General features: G+C 46.1%; 1 protein-coding gene across 1 annotated transcript in view; it reads left to right on the plus strand.

Annotated features, from left to right (window-relative positions):
• The window catches only part of LGI1 (leucine rich glioma inactivated 1), an 84,424-nt gene that overhangs the window by 2,216 nt on the left and 60,891 nt on the right, over positions 1–21,317 (plus strand). Inside the window, exon 2 of the mRNA XM_075533779.1 lies at positions 9,122–9,199. Coding sequence (XP_075389894.1) covers positions 9,122–9,199 — 78 coding nt within the window. The remainder of the gene's footprint in view (positions 1–9,121; positions 9,200–21,317) is intronic.

Genomic DNA, 21,317 nt, shown 5'->3' on the forward strand with positions numbered 1-21,317 from the left:
TATATGAGGATGGAGAAATAAATCTATGTGCATATATTTATAGGTTTAGTATTAAGGTAGTAGATGGACATTTGTCCTCCACTCAAGTGCTCCCTCGATGCAAGAACACTTCTTCTATTAAAGTGGCATTCCATGATGCTCACCTTCCCTACACGATCGCTGAAAACAAAGTGGGTGCATAAGCAAATGTGAAGAAAGCTGATGGTGCCCAGCTACTAAAAGATATAGCGTCTGGAGTTTTAAAGGCTTGAAGGTAAACAAGCGGCCACCTAGCTCAGAAGCAACAAAGCCCACATGGAAGAAGCATACCAGCCTGTGTGATCACAAGGTGTTGAAGAGATCAGGTATCAGTCATCAAAGAACAGAAAATCATATCATTGTGAATGAGGGGGAGTGAAGAATGGGGGACTCAAGACCCATCTGTAGGCCACTGGACATCCCCTTATAGAAGGGTCACGGGGAGGAGACAAGCCAGTCAGTGTGCACTGTAGCAATGATGAAACATACAACTTTCCTCTAGTTCCTAAATGCTTCCTCCCCCCTGCACTATCAGTGATCCCAATTCTGCCTTACAAATCCGGCTGGACTGGAGGATGTACACCGCTACAGATAGGAACTGGAAATACAGGCAATCCAGGACAGATGATCTCTTCAGGACCAGTGATGAGGGTAGCTATATGCCAGGAGGGTAGAGAGCGGGTAGGGTAGAAAGGAAGAACTGATCACAAGGATCTACATATAACTTCCTCCCTGGGGGGTGGACAACAGAAAAGTGGGTGAAGGGAGACATCAGACAGCGTAAGATAAGACATAATAATTTATAAATTATCAAGGGTTCATGAGGGAGGGGGGAGCAGTGAGGGAGGAGAGAAATGAGCTGACACCAAGGGCTCAAGGAGAAGGCAAATGTTTTGAGGATGATGGCAACAGGTGTACAAATGTGCTTGACACAATGGATGTGTGTATGGATTGTGCTAAGAGTTGTACAAGTCCCCGATAAAATGTTTAAAATATACTAATAATTGTGAGTTCATGGCGCCATGAGCTCCTCTAGGGCAAAGAAAAGCCAGGGGCCAGCTCATGGCGCCATGAGCTCCTCTAGGGCAAAGAAAAGCCAGGGGCCAGCAAACTGGGGCTCTGGAGCCCTACTCGTAGCTCTGAAGTAACATTGAAAAATCCTCAAAGGATGTTATTCAGATAATAATGATTTCATTTGTAAAAATATATTTATGGCTTGCAAATAATTTTTAAATTGTTGCAAGGGACAGGATTGGCTGGCTCATGGCCTCAATAAGTTACACTGGCTTGAAGATCCTGGTATGCCATGAACGCCAGCAACAAACATTCAGCAAACAGAGCATAGGGCACAGTGGCTGCCCAGTTGACTGTGACCCCAGGTGTGCCCAAATAGACGGCGCTCCATAAGGTTTCAAGGGCTGGTTTTTCCCTGAAGTAGAGGGCCAGACCTTCTGAGAAGTCTTTGAGTGAACTTGAACCTCTAGCCTTCTCATTTGAAACTGAGCGCATGAACCCTTTCTACCATCCAGGGACTCTTAACATACAAGGAGATACCAAAAAGGAAACGATGAATTTTTCACTCAAAACTATGCATTTAATTTTTTTTTTTTTTACAAACCAACCTTATCACCTTCAAAGTGCTCTCAGTTACACTTAATACATTTGTCAAACCTGCGATTCCATTCTTAGAAACATTTTTCAAACTCATCTGTTTGGATGGCTGACAGCACCTCCCTCGTTTTTTTTTTTCTTCACCTCTTCTACATCTTCAAATCGCAGTCCTTTCTTGTACCCCTTCATTTGAGGAAACAAAAAGAAGTCGAATGGATTAAGGTCAGGTGAGTAAGATGCATGGGGCAAGAGAAGAATGCTTTTTTTTTTTTTTTTTGCCCAAAATCAGTCTGCCATAAACCAGGCCCTTTTTGTTGTACATTGTTACACAATCTTTTCAGAACCTCTAAATAGAAAGCTTAATTAACAGTCTGACCTGGTGGACTGAACTCCAAGTGCACTACGAATTGACATTTTCATACTTTGGGGCAGTTGACTGACATCCAGAAAGAGGTTTGTCATCAATGCACATTTCACCTCTTTTAAAACTAGAAAAACATTTTTACATTTGAGTTTTTCCTTTAGTGCTGTCCTTGTAAGCTATGTTCAACATCACAACAGTTTCTGCAGCATTTTTCCCAAGCAGGAAAAAAAAATTCACTGCCTCATGCTATTTTCTCATCACAAAAAGACAATGTTCATGTGAAACTGCTTTTACAAAAAAAATCCCAGAGAGAACCTTCTCTGGTGATGCCACTGGGTGCCCTAATTCAGAGCAAGTTGCTCAATCCTTGCCTCATAGGAAAAATGTGTACTATGAAATCTCCATCATTTTTGGGGGGTGTGTGTACCCCCTCGTACAACATGACCTTATTTTTATAAAGGACAACAGCAAATGGACATTTCTATTATTGTAATTCAGGACGGTGGTTTCCCTGATGAGCGTGGCGAATCAACTAGAGGGGAACACTGGGGGCCAGGGCAGGGATTCTGAGGGAATGACAATGTTCTCTCTTTGGATCTTGGTGGTGATTACATACACAGTTCATTTACAGTCTCCTGCCTTGTGTTCTTTTGTGTAGCTAAGTTATAGTTCAATAAAAAGTTCACGTCTCAAGATTGTAACTGTTCTGGAAAAAAAATACAAACGACTGTAACTGGCCAGTAGAAGGCTGTGGCCAGGAAAACTGTGTCAGGCATGGCAGAATAGGTAGTAGAGTGGATCTGTGGGGTTTCCTGAGGCCTCAGAAATCGTGCCGTGTAACTGCTTCGCTACTCAAAGACAGACTTCCTGTAGCCACTGAGGTGGAGGCAGACGGGACCTCGGTAAGTGCTGTGAAGGCTGTGTCAGCATCCCAGGGGCTGAAAGAACCCAGGCCTTGAGCGCTTGGCAAGGGCAGCCTGTACTCCCGTACAAGCCAGGATCTGGCAGAGAGCAGCCCCACAGCCTCCGCAGGAGGATCCCGTCCTTGAATAACGAGTCCATTTGATAGCTGTCTTTTGCAAGATGGCCAGGGGTCAGTGAATTTAGCCTGTGTAAGTGCCTGCCAGAGGCTGCCAAAGAGGTTGTCCTGAAGAGGAGCTGGGGTGGAATGGCCATTGGAAGGCAAAGAAGAGGAACAGCAATGTGCCAATTAGCCAAATGAATTGATCGTCATTTTTAGGCCTGCTCCCAGGGAAAGGGAACGGAGACAGGATGTCTGTGAAACCCCTCTCTGAGGCGATTGTGGGTAAGGAGTCTTGTGATTAAGAGATAGAGAAACACCGGTCACGCTGGAGGAGAGGCAGAAATCAGCAACTCGGGAAAACTGACGGTGCTTATTTCTTGTCAGATAATATCTGTGTGTATAAAGATAAAGTCCCTTGCTCAGGAATGTGCTGAGTGGGGACGCTCTTAGGATCATTAGGAAGGTCATTGGGGTCGGTGGTGTTGGATCCTACCTCCAGAGCTGTGTTAAGCCTGAGGCTAGACACACAGAAAAGACACAAGCCCAGCATCAAGGCTGCCCCTCCAGTTGGGACATACCCCAAAAGAGGACCATTGCCATTGAGTCAACTTGGACTCATAGCAACCCTACTCAACAAGGTAGAACTGCCCCTGTGAGTTTCGGAGACTGTGACCCTTTATGGGAGAAGAAAGCTTTATTTTTCTCCCTTAGAGTGGCTGGTAATATCAAACTGCTGACCTTGTGGCCAGCAGCCTTACCACTTCCAGCAGCCTGACGACACCAGGGCTCCTTCAGGTGGGACCTAGACTCAGGTAATTACAATGCTGTAGGTGGGTAGTCTTAGGAAGAGACCCCAGAGGAAGATGGGAGCATCATGGATGGGCTCATCCCCCTGAAAGTAGAGGGTCAGACCCCAACACTCCTGAGATGGAGGATGCAAGGTTGTTCAAAAGGCTTAAGCCACAGGGTTTAGCTCTGTGCTCCAAACGGAACGGGACGTGGAAATCATCTTCCCAGGCCACCCACCCTCCCTGCTGACCCGCCCCAACCCCTCCCTCTTTACCAGGGGTAAGCAAACACCAAGTAGGCGTTGACTGTGTCATGCAATTTCATACTTGAGGAAACTGAATTGATCGTGCAGAGTGGGCTGGTGTGGTCAAGCCAGATGCCCAGTGAGAAGGGCTGTGGCCTGCCTAAGGGCACTTGTAATCGTTACTATGTGTCAGGCGATTGGACATGCGGGTAAGCAATATTCCTAAATGATGCCGTCATTGACAGAGTCTCTGAAAGTAAAATCTCTTTGGGACTATTGTCCTCCACTGAGGATGCTGATTGGGGTAGGACATGAACCTGCTTTCACAGGGTAACTTAAATGTTAAAGATGGGGCAGTCGTACAGTAACAGAGAGGTCATGCTCCTTGTCACATGAACAGGACAGCACCCGGTGGTTCCGTTTATGAATCGAGTCCGTTTCAATGACACACTCCATCAGGAATTTTGTTAAAGAGTCAAAGAGGTAAACTGCAGAAATACAGACCAAATCAGTAGGGCAGCCTTTCTTTATTTTTTTCACGAGAACTTGGAAATTTAGATTCTAGATGCATGATGTCAATTTTTAATATGAGGTCTCAATCCATTTTTAAGAACATATGAAAGAACCATACGGAAAGAAATCGTTTCTGTGAGCCATCTTCAATGCCGCATGACGCTAATTTGCAAGAGGATAGTCTATTCGCCTCAGAAGTGTGCCTCAGAGGTGGTTTGGAAAGAGGTTTGGAGGCTGTCTCAGATGCAGCTCCACGGGGAGAATCCCAGTCAAAAGCACACAGGCAAGGGGCCTTGGAGGAGTCACCGCCTGGGCCAGTCAGGCTGGGAAGAGCAGGTGTCACTCAAACTGGCGGGATGGAATTGAATCTCAGCGCATAAGCGTATCTTTACGGCTCCTATGTTATGAGACAGGGTCAACAATATGTATCGTTGTCATTACATTTGGATTCATAGCAACCGAATGAGTACAAAGTAGCATAGCCTTAGTCCAAGGCTATGACCTCTCAGAAGCAGGCTACCAGGGCTGACTCATAAGGTGCCTCTGGGTGGCGAGTGAATAGCGTACATACGTATATTCTATACTTAGCAGCTAACCAAAAGATCAGCCGGTCAAAGCCAAATACCAAAAGGCACTGCAGGAGACGATCTAGCCATCTGCTCCCATAGAGATTGCAGCCTAGAAAACACGATGGGACAGTTCTCTGTCCTCTCGTCTCTCTATGAGTTGGCATCAGCTCTAGGACACATGATAACAACAACAACAATCTGTACTTCTCATAGAAGTGTGGCACTAGGAGATGCCCTCCTGCATGACAAGAAATACACAGTAGAGGAATTGACACCAAGGCCATGTAAAAGCTAAGAGGAGCCAGCCATTTATATGGTCAGCAGACAGGCGTGCGTGCGTGTGTGTTGGGGGTTGTGGCAGGAAGTCAGGCTAGTAGCCACCTCTGTCCTCTGTCCTCATCCTAAGCTGTACTAGGGAGCAGGTCTGCAGCAGTCGCCCCCCCCCCCACAGGTGGTGTACAGGTGGCATGAAGGTCACATATCTCCACCGCCTTTTGTATCTGAGCTTCAGAAACAGTCTAGGAAGAGGAGAAGGTCCCTGTGTAAAGCAGCTCACCCTCCTTCCTCTTCCCTCCCTGGTTCCAAGTTCCCCACCTGCTAAGTGAAGCCTGATGTGTATCTAGTGAGGGAGCCACAGTTGAACCCACCAAAAGAGGTCGAAGGCTTTCACGACGCAAATGACTGGAAGTCATTTGTGTGAGTGTGTGGAGTGACCCGCCCGCTCTTCTGCCTGCCTGACTGGAACAGAAGGCTGCAGAGGGCAGAGGAGGACTTTCGAGGGCGGTGTTAGGTGAGAGGACCCCCAGGATCAGTGTCAATCAAATGCCACACAGTTTTTGCCTGGAGCCTGAGCGGTAGCTCACCGCCATTCTGATTGTTTCAGGCTGCACCGGCTCTCGCTGAGTGTGTGTGTGGGTGGGTGGGGGGCACTAGAAGGGCAAGGCAGGCCACCTGCCTCCAGTTGGATGGGCTCAACAAAGGGAGGAGAAGGTGAGGGCAGAGTGCCAGGGGCATCGGTATGGGCAGGAGAGTAAGACATGGATGGGGAACAATGAATCAGAGCCGGCAGGACCAGAGTGGGGGAAGGTGGTCTCGTAGCAACTGAGGGAAGAGTTTACAGAGGGAGGAAGTGGCCCATGGTGTCAATACAGAGGGAGGGTTTTCAACATGTGGTTCGACATCACCCCCATCAGAATCCTTAGGGGAACCACTGCGGTTTCTTTCATGTGCCACCTAAGAGGAAATCTCTGGCCTCAGGGCCAAGAAATGGAATTTGAGCAGCATGCAGGGCTTCCGGAGTTCAGTAGGGACTACTGTTTAAGCACCCAAGTTCTGCAATCAAATCCTAGCTCCTTACTTGGACCGCTAGGGAAATGAGGGAACCTTTCTGATGCTAGGTTTGGTCATCTGTTTTCATCACCTGTCTCAAGGCTGGCATAAGGACAGTAGGGGCTGCACGTGCCTTGAGCTGCTAACCAAGGGCAAAATCATCAGCTGCTCCATAGGGGAAAGGGGGGGCTTCCGACTCCTGTAAAGATGCTCACAGTCTTGGAAGCCCCCAGGGGCAGTTCTGTCCTGTCCTAGAGGGCCACCATGAGGCAGCATTCACTCAGTGGCAGTGAGTCTGGTGAACTTGACGTGAAGTGAGGAAGTAGATCTCTGTTGCTGCGGTTCCACAAAGACCCGGCAATCTGCCCCATAAGATCACAGCTGTGGCACAGAGGAGTCTGTCGCGGGGTGTCACTATCAGTTGAAATCGACTTGACAGCACCCACTGACAACTAAGCGCTCGCAGTCCAGTCGGTAAGATTCAGCTGCTGTCATTAAATAATAAAGGTCCTGGGATTTTGGAAGCAGGATGTGGTTTTTAACTTACCAGGTGGTTTCAGGAGAGCTTGTGAGTATTCCTGGGAATTAAAATGCATGCCTAGGAAATGGAGGCAGCAGGTGAAGCCGCAGCTCCCAGCAGGAGGAAAGGCTGGCAGTGGTTCGCTCTAACGACTTCTGGTGAGAGAGATGCTGCTGTTGGTAAAATAGCAGTGACACGGGCACCTGGCCCAGGTAAGGGCAATATTGCTGCACGTGGTGAAGCAGCTCAAAGGAGCAGGAGTTGGGAGTGCAGGCCCAGAGAAGGTGGGAAGGAGGCTCAGAGGGCAGGTAGAGGGGTGGATATCAGTTAGAAGAGAAGATAAACTACTTCCAGTGGGATCAGAGGAAAGAATTCATTTACAGAGCAGAGGTCTTGTTAAGAATCTCTGGGAATTGGGTGGGGGGGTGGGCGGGAAGGGCAGTGTTCTGGGCTTTAGCAAGCCTGTCAGGTCATTCCAAGGCCCTGAAAGTCGGAGAACCCCTGAGCTAAGGAATGGGTTGTAGAGGCTGAAGCCATCTGCTGAGAGAGTGGCAGGGAGAGTTAGTAGAGGCTCCAGGAGCAGAGGAGGTGGTCGGCAAGAGACCCATCCAAGGATGCCGGAAGAAAGTGTGTGTCTTAGAATAACAGTACTTCAACGTCTCTGCTAGGAAAGCACTCCAGAATATCCCAAATGTGCTGTGCACTGGGATATGCATGCTGTTGAAAGACTGCGTGCTTCCATGCCCCACATAGGGAAAGAGTTACCAAGCCAGAGTCGAAGGCCTCCATCAACGGGGTTGACTGTGAAGACCAGGAGATGAGAAACACTCTGTGATACAAGGGTAACATTTGTTAAGCTAGTCTGTAACAGAATACAAGGAGCCCGGGTACTGTAGTCGTTAGACGTTGGGCTGGGAACCACAAGGCCAGGCCAGTAGTTTGAACCCCCCACCCCTACCGCTCCATGGGAGAAAGATGAGGCTTTCTACTTCCATAAAGAGTTGCAGTCTTGCAAAGCGGGTGAATAAGCAAATGTGATGAAGAAAGCTGATGGTGCCCGGCTATCAAAAGATATAGCGTCTGGGGTCTTAAAGGCTTGAAGATAAACAAGCGGCCATCTAGCTGAGAAGCTACAAAGCCCACCTGGAAGAACACACCAGTCTGTGTGATCACGTGGTTCCGAAGGGATCAGTTATCAGGCATCAAAGAACAAAAAATCATATCATTGGGTGCACACCTCCATGATACAATCGCTGAGGACAAACGGGTGCATAAGCAAATGTGAAGAAAGCTAATGGTGCCTAGCTATCAAAAGACATAGTGTCTGGGGTCTTTAAGGCTTGAAGGTAAACCAGCAGCCATCTAGCTCAGAAGCAACAAAGCCCACATGGAAGAAGCACACCAGCTTGTGCGATCACGAGGTGTTGAAGGGATCAGGTATAAGACATCATCAGAACAAAAAAAAAAATCTTACCATAGTGAATGAAGGGGGAAGTGCAGAGTGAAGACCCAAAGCCCATTTGTCAGCCACTAGAGATCCCCTTGCAGAGTGGTCTAGGGGAGGAGATGAGTCAGTCAGGGTGTGATGTAGCACTGATGAACAACACAGCTTTCCTCTAGTTCCTAAATGCTTCCTCCCCCTCCTCCCACTATCATTATCCGAATTCTACCTTGCAAGTCTGGCTAGACCAGAGGATGTACACTGGTGTAGATAGGAACTGGAGGCACTGGGAATCCAGGGCAGATGATATCTTCAGTACCAGTGGTGTGATTGGTGATACTGGGAGGGTAGAGGGAAAGTGGGTTGGAAAGAGGGAACAGATTACAAGGATCTACATGTGACCTCCCTGGGGGACAGACAACAGAAAAGGGGGTAAAGGAAGACGTCAGACAGGGCAAGATAATGACAAATAATTTATAAATAATCAAGGGCTCATGAGGGAGAGGACAGCGGGGAGGGAAGGGAAAAGAGAGGACTTGATGCAAAGGGCTCAAAGTGGAGAGCAAATGCTTTGAAAATGATGAGGGCAATGAATGTACAGATGTGCTTTATACAATTGATGTATGTATATGTATGGAGTGTGATAAGAGTTGTATGAGCCCCTAATAAAACGTGTTTTTGTTGTTTTTTTTTTTTAAGAGTTGCAGTCTTGGAAGCTGACGGGCAGTTCTACCCAGTCCTATCGGGTCACAATGCATCAGAATCAATTGGATGGCAGTGAGTTTGGTGGGGTTTGGTAACAGAATGCATGCATATGGTGATGTCCATAACCATCGAGTGTGGTTAGCCACCCAGTGTGCACCCACTACGCCACCAGGGTTCCTATAGGATTGTAATTATATATATATTTTAAAGAAAGTATTCACAGGGAAAGACTGGCATTTTGAAAATAGATCATTGTCCAAGGCCCGTAGGCCCTTGGATACGGCTGTAAAGGGCAGCCATAGCAGGAGTGCCCATCGATTGCTAGGTTAGTTACTCAGAAGGCGTCTAGCAAAGAATAGAGTTAGTCTGAGGGCTGTGTCCTATGTGGGGACCCGGAGTCACTATCTGGCATGAGAGTGGCCCAGAGCCAGGGCAGACTGCAAGGAAACATTCAGTTTGTTCAGAGCACTTGAGGCCATTGGCTTAGTGGAGAAGAGGCAGGCGATGGAGAATTACCAGAAAGTGGTGTATGGCGGCGAGGGGACTACTTTTTTAAGCCAAATGTTGAGACTCAAAGTCTACCACATCTATAGGTGCTACAGGGTACATAGGGCAGTATATTTGAGTCTGTGTACTCCTGAGCGATGTGGCCATGGCGATCAGTCCCAAGTCCTTGTAGTGCTCTGGCATCTATGAAGATAAGGGATGGTTGACAATACGCCCAATGTCATACAGAGTTTCAGAGGCATACGCTTGGTCTCCTGTTTTTGATGCCATGCGTCCTGAAGGAAAGCCTGGGCTGAAGAATTAAGGTCCGATGTGACAGGGAACAGGCTCTTATAATACTTGACTACGTAGGAGAGCAACACGGTGAGTGGAGTATTGAGGAAGGACCGGAAGGGAAGGGCTGGAAGGAGGAGATGATCAAGGGACCACCAACCATTTCTTCATTGTTAGCTGCCTGTGAGTTACCTTTGACTCACGGCAAGCCACATGCAACAGGACAAAGCAGTGTCTGCGCCTGTTCAGGTCTTCCTTTGCAGTGAGTGTATTTTGAGTTCCTTCCACCCTAGGGATTCTTCTTCCAGAACTGTATCAAATAATACTCTTCTGTGAAGCATAAGGTTTTTGTGGGCTCATTTTTAGGAGAAGATCATGCAGTCTTTCATCCTGGTCTGTCCTCATCTGCAAGCTCTGCTGGAACCTGCCCCCGACAGGTGCCCCTGCTGCAATGTGAGATAACCACGCATATATTTCCCACCGCCCAGCAACACGCTAAGAACCATCGCTGGACAAAACTGACAGATGGGTGGTAGAAGAACCTATAGGCATGTGGTTAATTAGGGGCCTGGGCCAGATTGCTCGCTATGAAATTAGAAAGGAGGAAAAAGCCTGGGAGAGAAGTGGCCTGGCCTCCCGTCACACGCTCCCCTGCTTTTCCTGCTGTCAGCTCTTCAGACGCATGTACCTTCCGGACTGCCTTGTGCACACCACTCAGCAGCTGTCATCGGCCTGTAGAGCTTGTCTTTTCTTGCATTCTTCAGAGCTCGTCATACCCACTGGGAATGAAAGGAAACCAGACCCGCTGCCAACTGTGAGTGGCTCCGAATCTCTGACTTCCTACAAACGATGTGGTGTTTGAATAGGGAAGCCGAGAGGTCTAGCATGTGTGGGAGCTGTCACCCCTTCACGACTGCTCCTGCCAGTGCGCTAGCCCCTCCAGCCTTCAGATTCTTTTGTTTCTCAGGGGACATCTGCTGGGCTCATCCCAGACAGAGTCATCTCACTCAGACCATTAGGATCGGGAAGAACTGGGTGGGGGACAGGGCAGGGTCACCCAGGCTAAGCCATCAAGGACCTATGAACACAGGTGAGTGAAGGTAAGAACAACCAGAGGCAGAACCAGAACCCAAGCCCAGCGCTCTGAATGCCATCCCTGGAGTGGAGTCTTTCCCTCCTTTCCCCCCTGAAATGCAGCCAGAAACGAAACTCTTTTAAAACATTTTTCTTTTTTCAGTTAAAACTGTACAATTCAGATTCATATACATATGCAGCTTGAAATCAGTGAGGTGGCAAAGGCACAGGAAATGTACCAGAAACACATAGACCCCCTTCAATATCAAATTAGAGTGTCCTCGAAGCTATGCTATTTCAAGAAGGGAGGCCATGAAGACTTTTTATTTTCTGATGTTAGAATGTGGAGGAAGAAGGACTTCCCCTGTGGGTGGGGGTGGGGCGGGGGGGTGGGGAGCCTACCATCAGAACAAAGTGATCTTCACTTACTTTTCTTTAGCGTCTTCTAGTGACTTCCTCAGAACTGCATTCTGGTATTCCTCAGCCGCGTTTCTCTGTCCCTTAGAGACCAAAACCTGCCCAGAGGAAAGCCCCTGTCAGCTCTATCTTTGCCCGCCTCCTGGTCCTTGGTGTTGTTTTTGGCACACTATCCTCCATAAGCTCTTGGCACTGCCATTTACCTGGTGTAAACATGTGTGGACAGGTGAGGTGTAAAACAACTCGCCTCCAGTCTTTACGACTTTCCACCTTCGCGGTCGGAGGGCGAAAGGATCAAAAAGCCAAATGAATATGCTACCATGAATATGCCACCTCAGCAGATGAACTAACAAGGCGCCTTGAGAAGACTAAGCGGGCAGGGAGCTGTGGCCCCGGCGCAGCTCTGCAACCAAACAAAAACCTTTCAAAACACATGTAGAATTTTGACCCATCGCAATGTTGGCGGATTCAAACCACATTTAAGCCAATTCCCTTGGCGAGTTGTTTTGAGGCGAAAGGGGAACAAAATCCAAAGGGTTGTATTTATTTATATTATTCCTAAGAAGGTGCCCTGCTTGCTGGCCTGTAAACGTGAGAGGAACCAAGACGCTTCTAGATTTTTCTCAGATGCTTCAGCCCCAAAGTGAAAAGCACTCCAATGCCAATAACTGGAAACGAATAGAGAAATTGTGCCAAACGGTTGGCACGAGCTGCGGCAATTAAGGAAGCACCTGCTGTCTGCTTCCTCTGCCATCGCCCCTTCCCTGCCGCCCGCAGGCTGCCTCCTGGGTGGCTGAGAAGACATGCACCTCCTTGTGCAAGTACACACACTCTTGTCTTCTTTCTTTTCCCCATTCCTCTTCCTAACTCGGGCAAACTGGGCAGGAAACCCCAGACAAAGCAAGGGTAGAAAGTCACCTACCTTTCCAAAATGGAAGGTTCTAGAAACTGTTGGGGGTAGCTATAACCCTAGTAATCAGGTCTGGCCTGAGAGTACAGATGAGCCCTGCTTGTACTAAGCAGCAGATTATGCCACCCTGAGAAGCCCCTACAAATGCAGACGTTGATGGATTTCTGGAAGCAAGGTCACTGTGGGCTTAGTTCTCGATTTTAGCATGGCAACAAAGCCACGTGCCTCTGCAGAGGTTTAGAATCACATTGTCCAAAACTCTGGACCATTACTAGCAAAGGAGGTGCAGTGCTAAGATAATAGGATTCAAATGAGATCTGACAGAGGCAATCATGCTTTGAGAAGTTTTTGAATGGCTTATCCAAATGCGAAGCTGCTATTAATATTGAAAATGCTCCTCAAAACCCATCGATTATAGAAGTAAGCAGGTTTATCTGTGGGAAGTGAATTAGCACTTCTCAGATTCTGGCAAGACACTTTCCTCTTTCCCCTGCCTTCATTCCATCTATGAAAGCTGGCTAAGGGTGCCCCCGACGGGGCAGCCGTGAGGCTTAGAGGAGAGTAAATGGGATAATGTGTGTGAAGCACCTTGCTCCAGGGCTCATATGTAAAAGATACTTACTAGATGTGGATTGCAGTTCAAGAGGAGAATCAAGCACATTATCCTGAGGGTCTGTTGTCCGGTCTGCCAATAGATGCTTCACATTAAATTACACGTTCCCAAGGCCACCTTCAGCAGGAAATCATCAGTGAAGCTTGCTGCCTCTCGAATGGATAAAGCAGACAGCCTACGAAAGCACCCATTTCACAATCCGTAGGCACCCAAATTGCAATCCCCCTTCTTGCAAACCAATTGCTACTGTTCTTCCCTCAGGAAATGGCTTGTTAGCGGATTTTGAGTTCCCTCTACCATAGGGAGATACCTGGCAAAGAAGAGATTATGCAAATAGACCTCCTTCCAGCCCCAGACCAGAAGCTCCTTGAGGGCAGAAGCTTTTCTTCTCAGTCCCAGCACTTAGAAGAATGCCTGGGACATAGCACTCGCTCAGAATGCACGCATCACAGACACACATGACCGAAACACATCAAAGAGATAAGCGAATACCAAATGGAAGGTCACTTTCAATAATGCACCTGACGGAGCCTTCTTCATCTGCCTTGGGTACAAAAGAAAGTCATTTGTTTAAAGTCAGAGTTGTAATGAGTTTCATTGTGTTGATCAGGAAAATACAGCTCACTAGTAAGGCTCTTGTCTTCTGATCGACTCATTTCTGGGTCTAAAGGGATTTGCTTATGGTTCGTTTGTTGGTTAATATTGCTTCACAAATGGAAAAAACAAACAAAGTCTGTTCCATCTCCTCAAGGAGCCTGCTTTCTGATCCTTGTACTGAAGTTATTTTGATGCCCTGACCCCCCAAACGCAGAGTTCAATTATTCAGAGTCTTGCTTTTAATGGCAGCAGTGGCTGCCACTGTCTGGTCACTGTTGTTAAGTGCCATCTAGTCTCTTAGCACTAACAGAGACCACCCTCTCCGTCTGCTATGCTTGAGGTCCTTGTGGCCGTCACTGTGTCATCTCTAGATAACTCCCTCTTTTTGCTGACCTTCTGTGTTACCAAGCATGATGTAATTTTCTAGTGACTGGTCTCTCCTGACAGCATGTCCAAAGTGCATGGGACAAAGCCTCACCATCTGCCTCTAAGGAACATTCTGGCTGTACTTCTTCCACTGCGGATTCGTTTGTCCTTCCGGCAGTCCCTAGGACTTCCATATTCTCTACCCACAGGATAATTCAAAGGCATCAGTTGCTCTTCCGTCTTCTTTATATATTGTCCAACTTTCACATGCATGTGAGGTGATTGAAAACACTGTTAGGCTAAACTTGAACATAGTATCATTTGTGTTCACTTTTGACCCATTTTTAACTTGTTCTAGATTCTGCTTCCTCTTAGATCGAGGTTTTTCTGCATTTTATTTTGTTGTCATTGTTTTGTTTGGGCACACTTTTCTTTATATGAAATCCATGAGAGGAAAATCTCTAGAGAGAGTAAGCAGATCAGTAACTCTGTAGGGCTATGTCAGGGGAGCTTGGGAGGTAATGGGACTCCAATAATAGACAAGAATGAAGAAAATGTTCTAAAGTCGATTATGGTGAGGATTGCATAACTCTTTTAAATATATTTTAATTGTATGGTATGTGAATTATATGTCAATGAAACTTGAGAAATGAAAAGAAAACTATGATTTAGGTCAGCCCCACTTTTGTTCTCAAAGTGACATCTTTGCTATTCGATACTTTAAAGATATCTTGTAGAATTAGTTCTTAAGACATGACTCTACTCGCTAATTCCCCTCATGAAGAGCTCACTGATGATACGGGTGCTATGGCAAAGGGTGGTGAAGAAGTCAGATGGTGCCTGGCTACCAGAATGAGGTCTTGGCGGCGTGCCGTGAAACAAGCTGCCATCTAAGTGAGCTGTCCACACAGATGAAGCACATTCGCCTGTGGAATCCAGGGACTGACTATAAATAATAAAATCCAAGACCAGAGGAGAGAACATATTAGAGCTGAGATTCTGGATACCCGGTTTTCAGAAGGTTATGGATAACCATTGCAACCCCAAATCCATGTGTAAGATCCCCACATGGACTAAGCCTCTGCTGAAACTCTGCTGACCACTGACCAGGGATGATAGCCTTGCTCCCAGACAGAGTGAATTGGAAAGCGGAGTGACGCAGGTGTAGTTTGGTTATAATCTAAGACTTTATCATTTGTATCATTTTACATTTGTTCTAGTGTTTATTATCTTTTGCTTTCTTCTTTTTGCTTAAAGTTCTTCTCCATTTTATTTTGTTATTGTTGTTGGGTTTTTTCTGCTTATCTTTATATGAAAACCAGGATTAGTAAATCTATAGAGATAGTAACTAAATTATAGTTCCTTAGGGTTACGGCAAGGGAGGTTTGGAGAAATGGGGAGCGAGTAAAAATGAAGGTCGTCAAGAAGAAGGGTTGCCAGCATGGCTGCAACATTGGGCCAGTCTTAGGGACAGCGTTTTGTCTGTTGTGTATAAGCTCGCTGCTCTGGGTTGGCACCAACTCGATGACACTTAACAACAGTAGTAATGAGTACAAGAAGGAAGTCAGTGTTCTAGAATTGATTGTGTATAACTCTCATTAATATGCTTGAATTATTGAATTGTGTAGTATATGAATTACATGTCAACACAATTGTTACAATTAAAATAACCCTTGAAAGAGGTATTGTGTTGCGGGGCTGCCCAGTGTAACACATCATTTGATTTCTTGACTACTGCTTCCATGAGCGTTGGCGGTGCATCCAAACGAAATAAAATCCTGGCCAACATCAATCTTTTTTCTATTTATCATGACGTTGACTAATGGTCATTTGTAAAGATTTTGGTTTTCTTTACATCGACTTGCAATCCATACTGCGGGCTGTAGACTTTGATCATCATCAGTAAGTGCTTCAAATCTTCTTCATCTTCAGGAAGGAAGGTTGTACCATCTGCATCTCACCAGTGGTTGATAAGCTTTCCTCCAAGCCTGATGCCATATGTTTCATGTAATCGAATTTCTCAGATTATTTGCTGAACATACAGCTGGGATAAATATGGTGAAAGATACAACCCTGATTACATACTTTTCCTGATTCTAAACCATGCAAAGTTCCCTTGTTCTGTTTGAACAATTGCTTCTTGGCCCACGTATACAAGACCCCCATAGTGCATTCTGAATTTACTCCTTTCTTCGCTGAAAAGTCTAAAAACCCTGAGGTTAAATTTAAAAAGGCTGAATCTCAAGGATGGGAAGGAGAAAATAGCATGAGGGCTCTAGGAAACCAGATAGTTTGACCAGAGAGAAGCAGAAGACCTGGGATTGCAAGTACCTTTCATTGGCTGGATACAGAGTTCATATAAGGGAAGAGTGGTAGGAAATTGCATAGAAAGACCAGGCCATTTATTAAAAGATAATGTTAGGGAACTGGGTAGAATGCAAAGAGTTAAAGTTTTAAAGCAGGCATTCTTACTAGAGTATGACCAAGCTGCTTTGGGAAGATGTCATTTCTACGACATTGTAGATTTAAAGATGAAACGAAAACTTATTCCCACCTGCTCAGTTTCCCAGTGGCCCCAGGTGTACCTGGAAGGCTGAAGCCTGTTCTTCATAGTCCAAGTCATAGCTCCCTGCTGAGTCGACTCTTGACTCACAGGCTGAGAGTGGGTCCCAGAGGCAGCCCATCTCTGGGGGGAGCAGACAGTCCCCACTTGCGGGTGTTTTTGAGCCACTGACTTTGTGTAGTACCTAGTGGACAGTGCCACTAGGGCTCCTTGGCTGATGGATAGTTTTCCAGATTATTTGCGTGGCATCTCCCAAGATAGCTTCTGGATAACGTGGACTACTTAGTTCTATAACAGGAATAAGTTGACATATTATAGCCTTAAAGAGACATTCCAGTCGAACTAGGATGGCCGGGAAAAGAACAGTGGTCACATGAGTGAAGTCTTAAGAAGCATATCTATTTTTATCACTAAGGGATATGTACACATTTTTTAATCTGGTACTTTTGAGAGTCTCTAACAAGCTTATAAGTACAGGTGTCAGGCATATAGTAAGTGGTTAATTAACTGTAGCTACTTATTATGCTAAAATACCTTCTTCATTTTAGAGGTGCAAATTTTTCCCTTCCCATTTTTCCAGTGCTATTACTTCCTTCTGCTCCCATGACCAAAGCCACTCTGGATGTTTTGTCTTTATGCCTAAATCACACCGTTCACGTGACTGTTCTATCTGGACCAGGCATTTCTAATAGCATTTCTTTGAGACAACATGGGGGTGGAGGAGATGTTTCTGTTGACACGGTAATGGTTCTGAAATGAATCTGAGCACGAGGCTGTCCAATTGGCACCGTTCATCCCAGCTCCATTTTTGCTCTCCCTGCCATTCCATATGAAGGCTACAGGGCTGAGAGTTAAATTAGCTCGAGAGCTGATTCGAATAAACAGCACAATCTGTTCAAGAGGAGAAAACATTTCATCAAAACAGTTCCTGCTGTATTTTCATGCAACTTCCAAATTCTAATTAGAAACCAGATAAGTGGATGAGTGACAAAAGGAATTTAGGGTCAGGGAATGTGCGTACCAGAAGCTCAGACTCAACAACCCTGTGGCTAGGTGGACACTAGTCACATGGAGGGATTCCAGGACCACGCCGTGACCCTCTCCTGCCAGGCCTGCAAAGTTGCTGGTAGCAGTGCTTCACAACAGTTCTGCCCACCTTTAAAGAATCTCTTAACTCCCACAGTTCTCCTGCAAGGTAGGGATTAGAGGCTCCCCGCATCAAGGAATGTGCCCCAGATCACTTCCGGTTCTTTCCGCCACACAACCATCTTCTCTGCCATAGTTAACACAGAAGTCAGCCATTCAGATGAAAGCTTACCTGACTCAGAATATACATGGAGTTGTCTGACTGGAGTATACTTGGGATGGAAGGATGGAGAGGGGAGGGGTCTGGGGAAACAGTGCAAAGGCCAAGAAGTGCACTTTAATCCTCACTAAGTTACAGCATCATCCTTATTTTAAATGGGCTTTTGAGTAAGCATTGAACTGCTAACCAAATTGATGGTTCAAATCCACCAGCTCCTCCACAGGAGAAAACTGAGGCTATCTGTTCCCACAATGATGATGCACGGCCTTGGAAACCTTATTCAAGGTCTTCATGGATCAGAATCTATGGCAATGAATTTTTTTTTTCATTTTTTCGCCCCCGTTGGATAACCTTGGAGGAGCCTGTGTAGTAATTCATCCCCTTGTGTTCTATCACATCATTTCCCATCATCTGAGAAGAGGAGATAGAATAACAGGCCCAAATTAAAGGGCCCTGACAAGGCAGAGAGAGGGCAGCTAATAAAAGATCGAGATCAACTTTACATTTCCCTGCAGGTTCAGTTGGGCTTATGGAGGGAATCATAATTTTCTCTAGCTACTAGATTACTGTGCTTCATGAATGTAACTGCAAATACAGTCACTAGGAAAATCTAGAAATAAAAAAAGGAAATGCTTAGAAGTCTTACTCTACTTACAGTGTGCTTTTGGAATTCAATGTGCAAAGTATACTTTTGATCATTCAAAAACATAACACTTAACCAAATGTTACAATATGTGTCTAGATTTATTCAACTTGTTAACTAGTGAGAGATGATAATGCTGACCAAGGAGAATTAACCAGATGCTATTCAGTGGATTCCAACTCATGGGGACCTTGCGTGTGTCTGAGTATAACTAGGCTATACTGGCTGATATTTTGGAGGTAGATTGTCAGGGTTTTCTTCAAGGGGCCTCTGAGTGAACCGGAACTGCTAACCTTTCCATTAGTTAACGATTACTTCAATCTTTTGCAACACCCAGGGACTCTTAAAATTGGTTCCGATGAGATTCAGGGGATTGGAATCATAGATACATTGGAAAAGGACATTGAATAAGATGGCTAGAATTTGACAGAAAACTGATTAATGTCCAATAGACAACCAAACCGTAAACTTGAGAATTATGTTTTTCGCCTTCCAAAAATCATTTGTATCTCTACTGGACACATGTCTACCAGTTCAGATGTATCTTCAGAGTTTGAGCCTTTGAGGAACCCTGGCGGCATAATGGGTTAAGCATTGGGCTGTTAACCAGAGGGTTGGCAGTTCAAAACCACTAACTGCTCTGTAGGAGAAAGATGAGGCCATTAACTCAATAGATTCACAGTCTTGGAAGCACATAGGAGCCACTCTATCTACTCTGTTGTATAGAGTCACTATGAGTCAGAATAGCCTCAATGGCAGCACGTTTGGTTTTAAAAAGCAGAAAGCCAAACAAAAGTCTATTCCTCAGGCTAGATCACTAACCTACCTTTGGTTGGGCCTATAAATGGTGATCCAATAGGACACTAAAAGGGCATACTGATGTCTCTTTACCTTGTAAAGTTGCCAAATATTGAGTCCTGATGGCTGAAGTTGGGCTCTGACAAGTCAAAAATATGCAAATTCAAATTATGACTTGCCTTGGTACAGTGTGTTCAAATAGCAAGGGACAACAAGGAAAGGCAATTACATTCCTAGAGCGCATTCTCTGTGCTAAGAGATTTCAAATGTGCACCTCATTTGGATGCTCATTATCACACAGAGAGTGTGGTAGTTATATAACCTGCTGTCTATTAGGTCATAACTTGATAACCTCATTTAGAGGTGCTAAGGAGATAAATAGCTCCCTGGAGGCAGGAGGCAGGCTCACTCCTGGGAGACATTGCAGCTGACAAGACACATGCAGCTACATTAGTGCCCTGAGCTGGAGGAGCCATGTGGAGACCCCTGTCAGTGTTGAGATGCTTACAATGCCACTGGATCCACAAGACTTCCTTCCCCTTGTCCTGTGGTCTTCCTGCATTTGCATCATTGCATGTGTTTTGTGAGTCTGAAAAGGACTTTATTGCTTGGTATTAGACATATGGGCTAATATGCTCTCATGGACTTAATCTGGACTGGGTGGGATGTTTTCTTACTGTATAATTACTCTTCACACAAACCTCTTCTTTATACACCTAAAAGTGTCTGAATTTGTTTCTCTAGTCAGCCCAAACTAACACGTTTGGGTTGCAATTTCAGGAGTGGTTTCCCCTCCCCAAAATAACCTGTGCCAAACTCACTGTCATGGAGCCAATGCTGACTCACAGCGACCCCTGTGGGTTCCGAAACGGTAACTGTTCACGGGAGTAGAAAGCCCAGTTTTTCTCCCTGGAACTGCGGCCCATGAGATTGCAGCCCAGTGTGTAACCACCTTGGCATCAGAGGTGTCATCAGGGCAGTTAAATGACTACCCAAGGTTTTCCAGGTAAAACGTGGTCAGGTCATTCTATGACGCTGGGAAGTCAGGACCCTGGAGGCAGAGCTTGGGAAGGCTCAACAACCTCACTATAAAAACCCCAAACAAACCCTTTTGCCATTGGGTAGATTTCAACTCATGGAGACCCAAAGGCTATACATTTATATAGAAGCAGAAAACCTCATTTCCTCCCAAGAAGTGCTGGTGGGTCTGAACTTGCAATCAGCTAGCCAATGAGTAACCCACTATGCCACCAGGGCTTGTCTGCAGCCTGAGTCCCAGGACACAGCCAGTGTTGGAGGAGACAGGATTTTAGGAACCAGAGAGACGGGAAAACCAAGGAGCAAGCTGCCCCAAATTCTGGGGATCCAAAGGATCAGAGAAAAGACGTGATAGTGGCCCATGACTAGGAAATCGTGGGAAAGTGCCTGGCCTGGTCCTGATCATTTGGGAGAGACTATTTGAGTCGCCTTGTTCTTTCCTGCTCTTCTTTCTTCTTGCCCTTCCTCACTGCTGTATCCAAGGTTCATATTCCACCTCTGCCACTGGCTAGGCTTATCACCTCTTTATTGAAGCACTATAGTCTGTTATCTTATCTGAAAAATGGGTCTATCAAAATCTCTTCACTCACAGAGTGGTTATGAAAAGTAAATATAGTCTGTTTCTTCACTAGAGGGACTCTGCTGGTGTGGTGGGGGCTACTTTGGGGCTGGAGTCCCTAGCTGCTCCTTGGGAGAAAGATGAGGCTGTCTGCTCCTATAAAGATTCATAGTCTTGGTAACCCTTAGGAGGAGTTCAGCTGTGTCCTATAGACTCTATACATTTGAATTGACTCGATGGCAGTGAGTTTGATTTGGAGTTTTGGTTTATCTGTACAGTGGAAGGGATGGCTTGCAAGACAGACATGATGGTCAATTGAGACAACATAGGGGAAGCGTCTGGATCGTAGAACACACCCATGAAGTCCTGGTGCCGTTTTCCTAACTCCAGCAGTAGGGGCAATGCCAGATGTGGGGCTGGTGCTTTCCCAGCCTTGCCATCCATCCCTGCCCCGGACCCTCCAGGCGCTAAGCCTATGGCCTTGACCCTGTCTGTCACTCCCTCACCATTTCCCAGGGCCAAATCC

Source organism: Tenrec ecaudatus, chromosome 16 (genome assembly GCF_050624435.1).
Source record: "Tenrec ecaudatus isolate mTenEca1 chromosome 16, mTenEca1.hap1, whole genome shotgun sequence".
In the NCBI taxonomy this organism is placed as follows: Eukaryota; Metazoa; Chordata; class Mammalia; order Afrosoricida; family Tenrecidae; genus Tenrec; species Tenrec ecaudatus.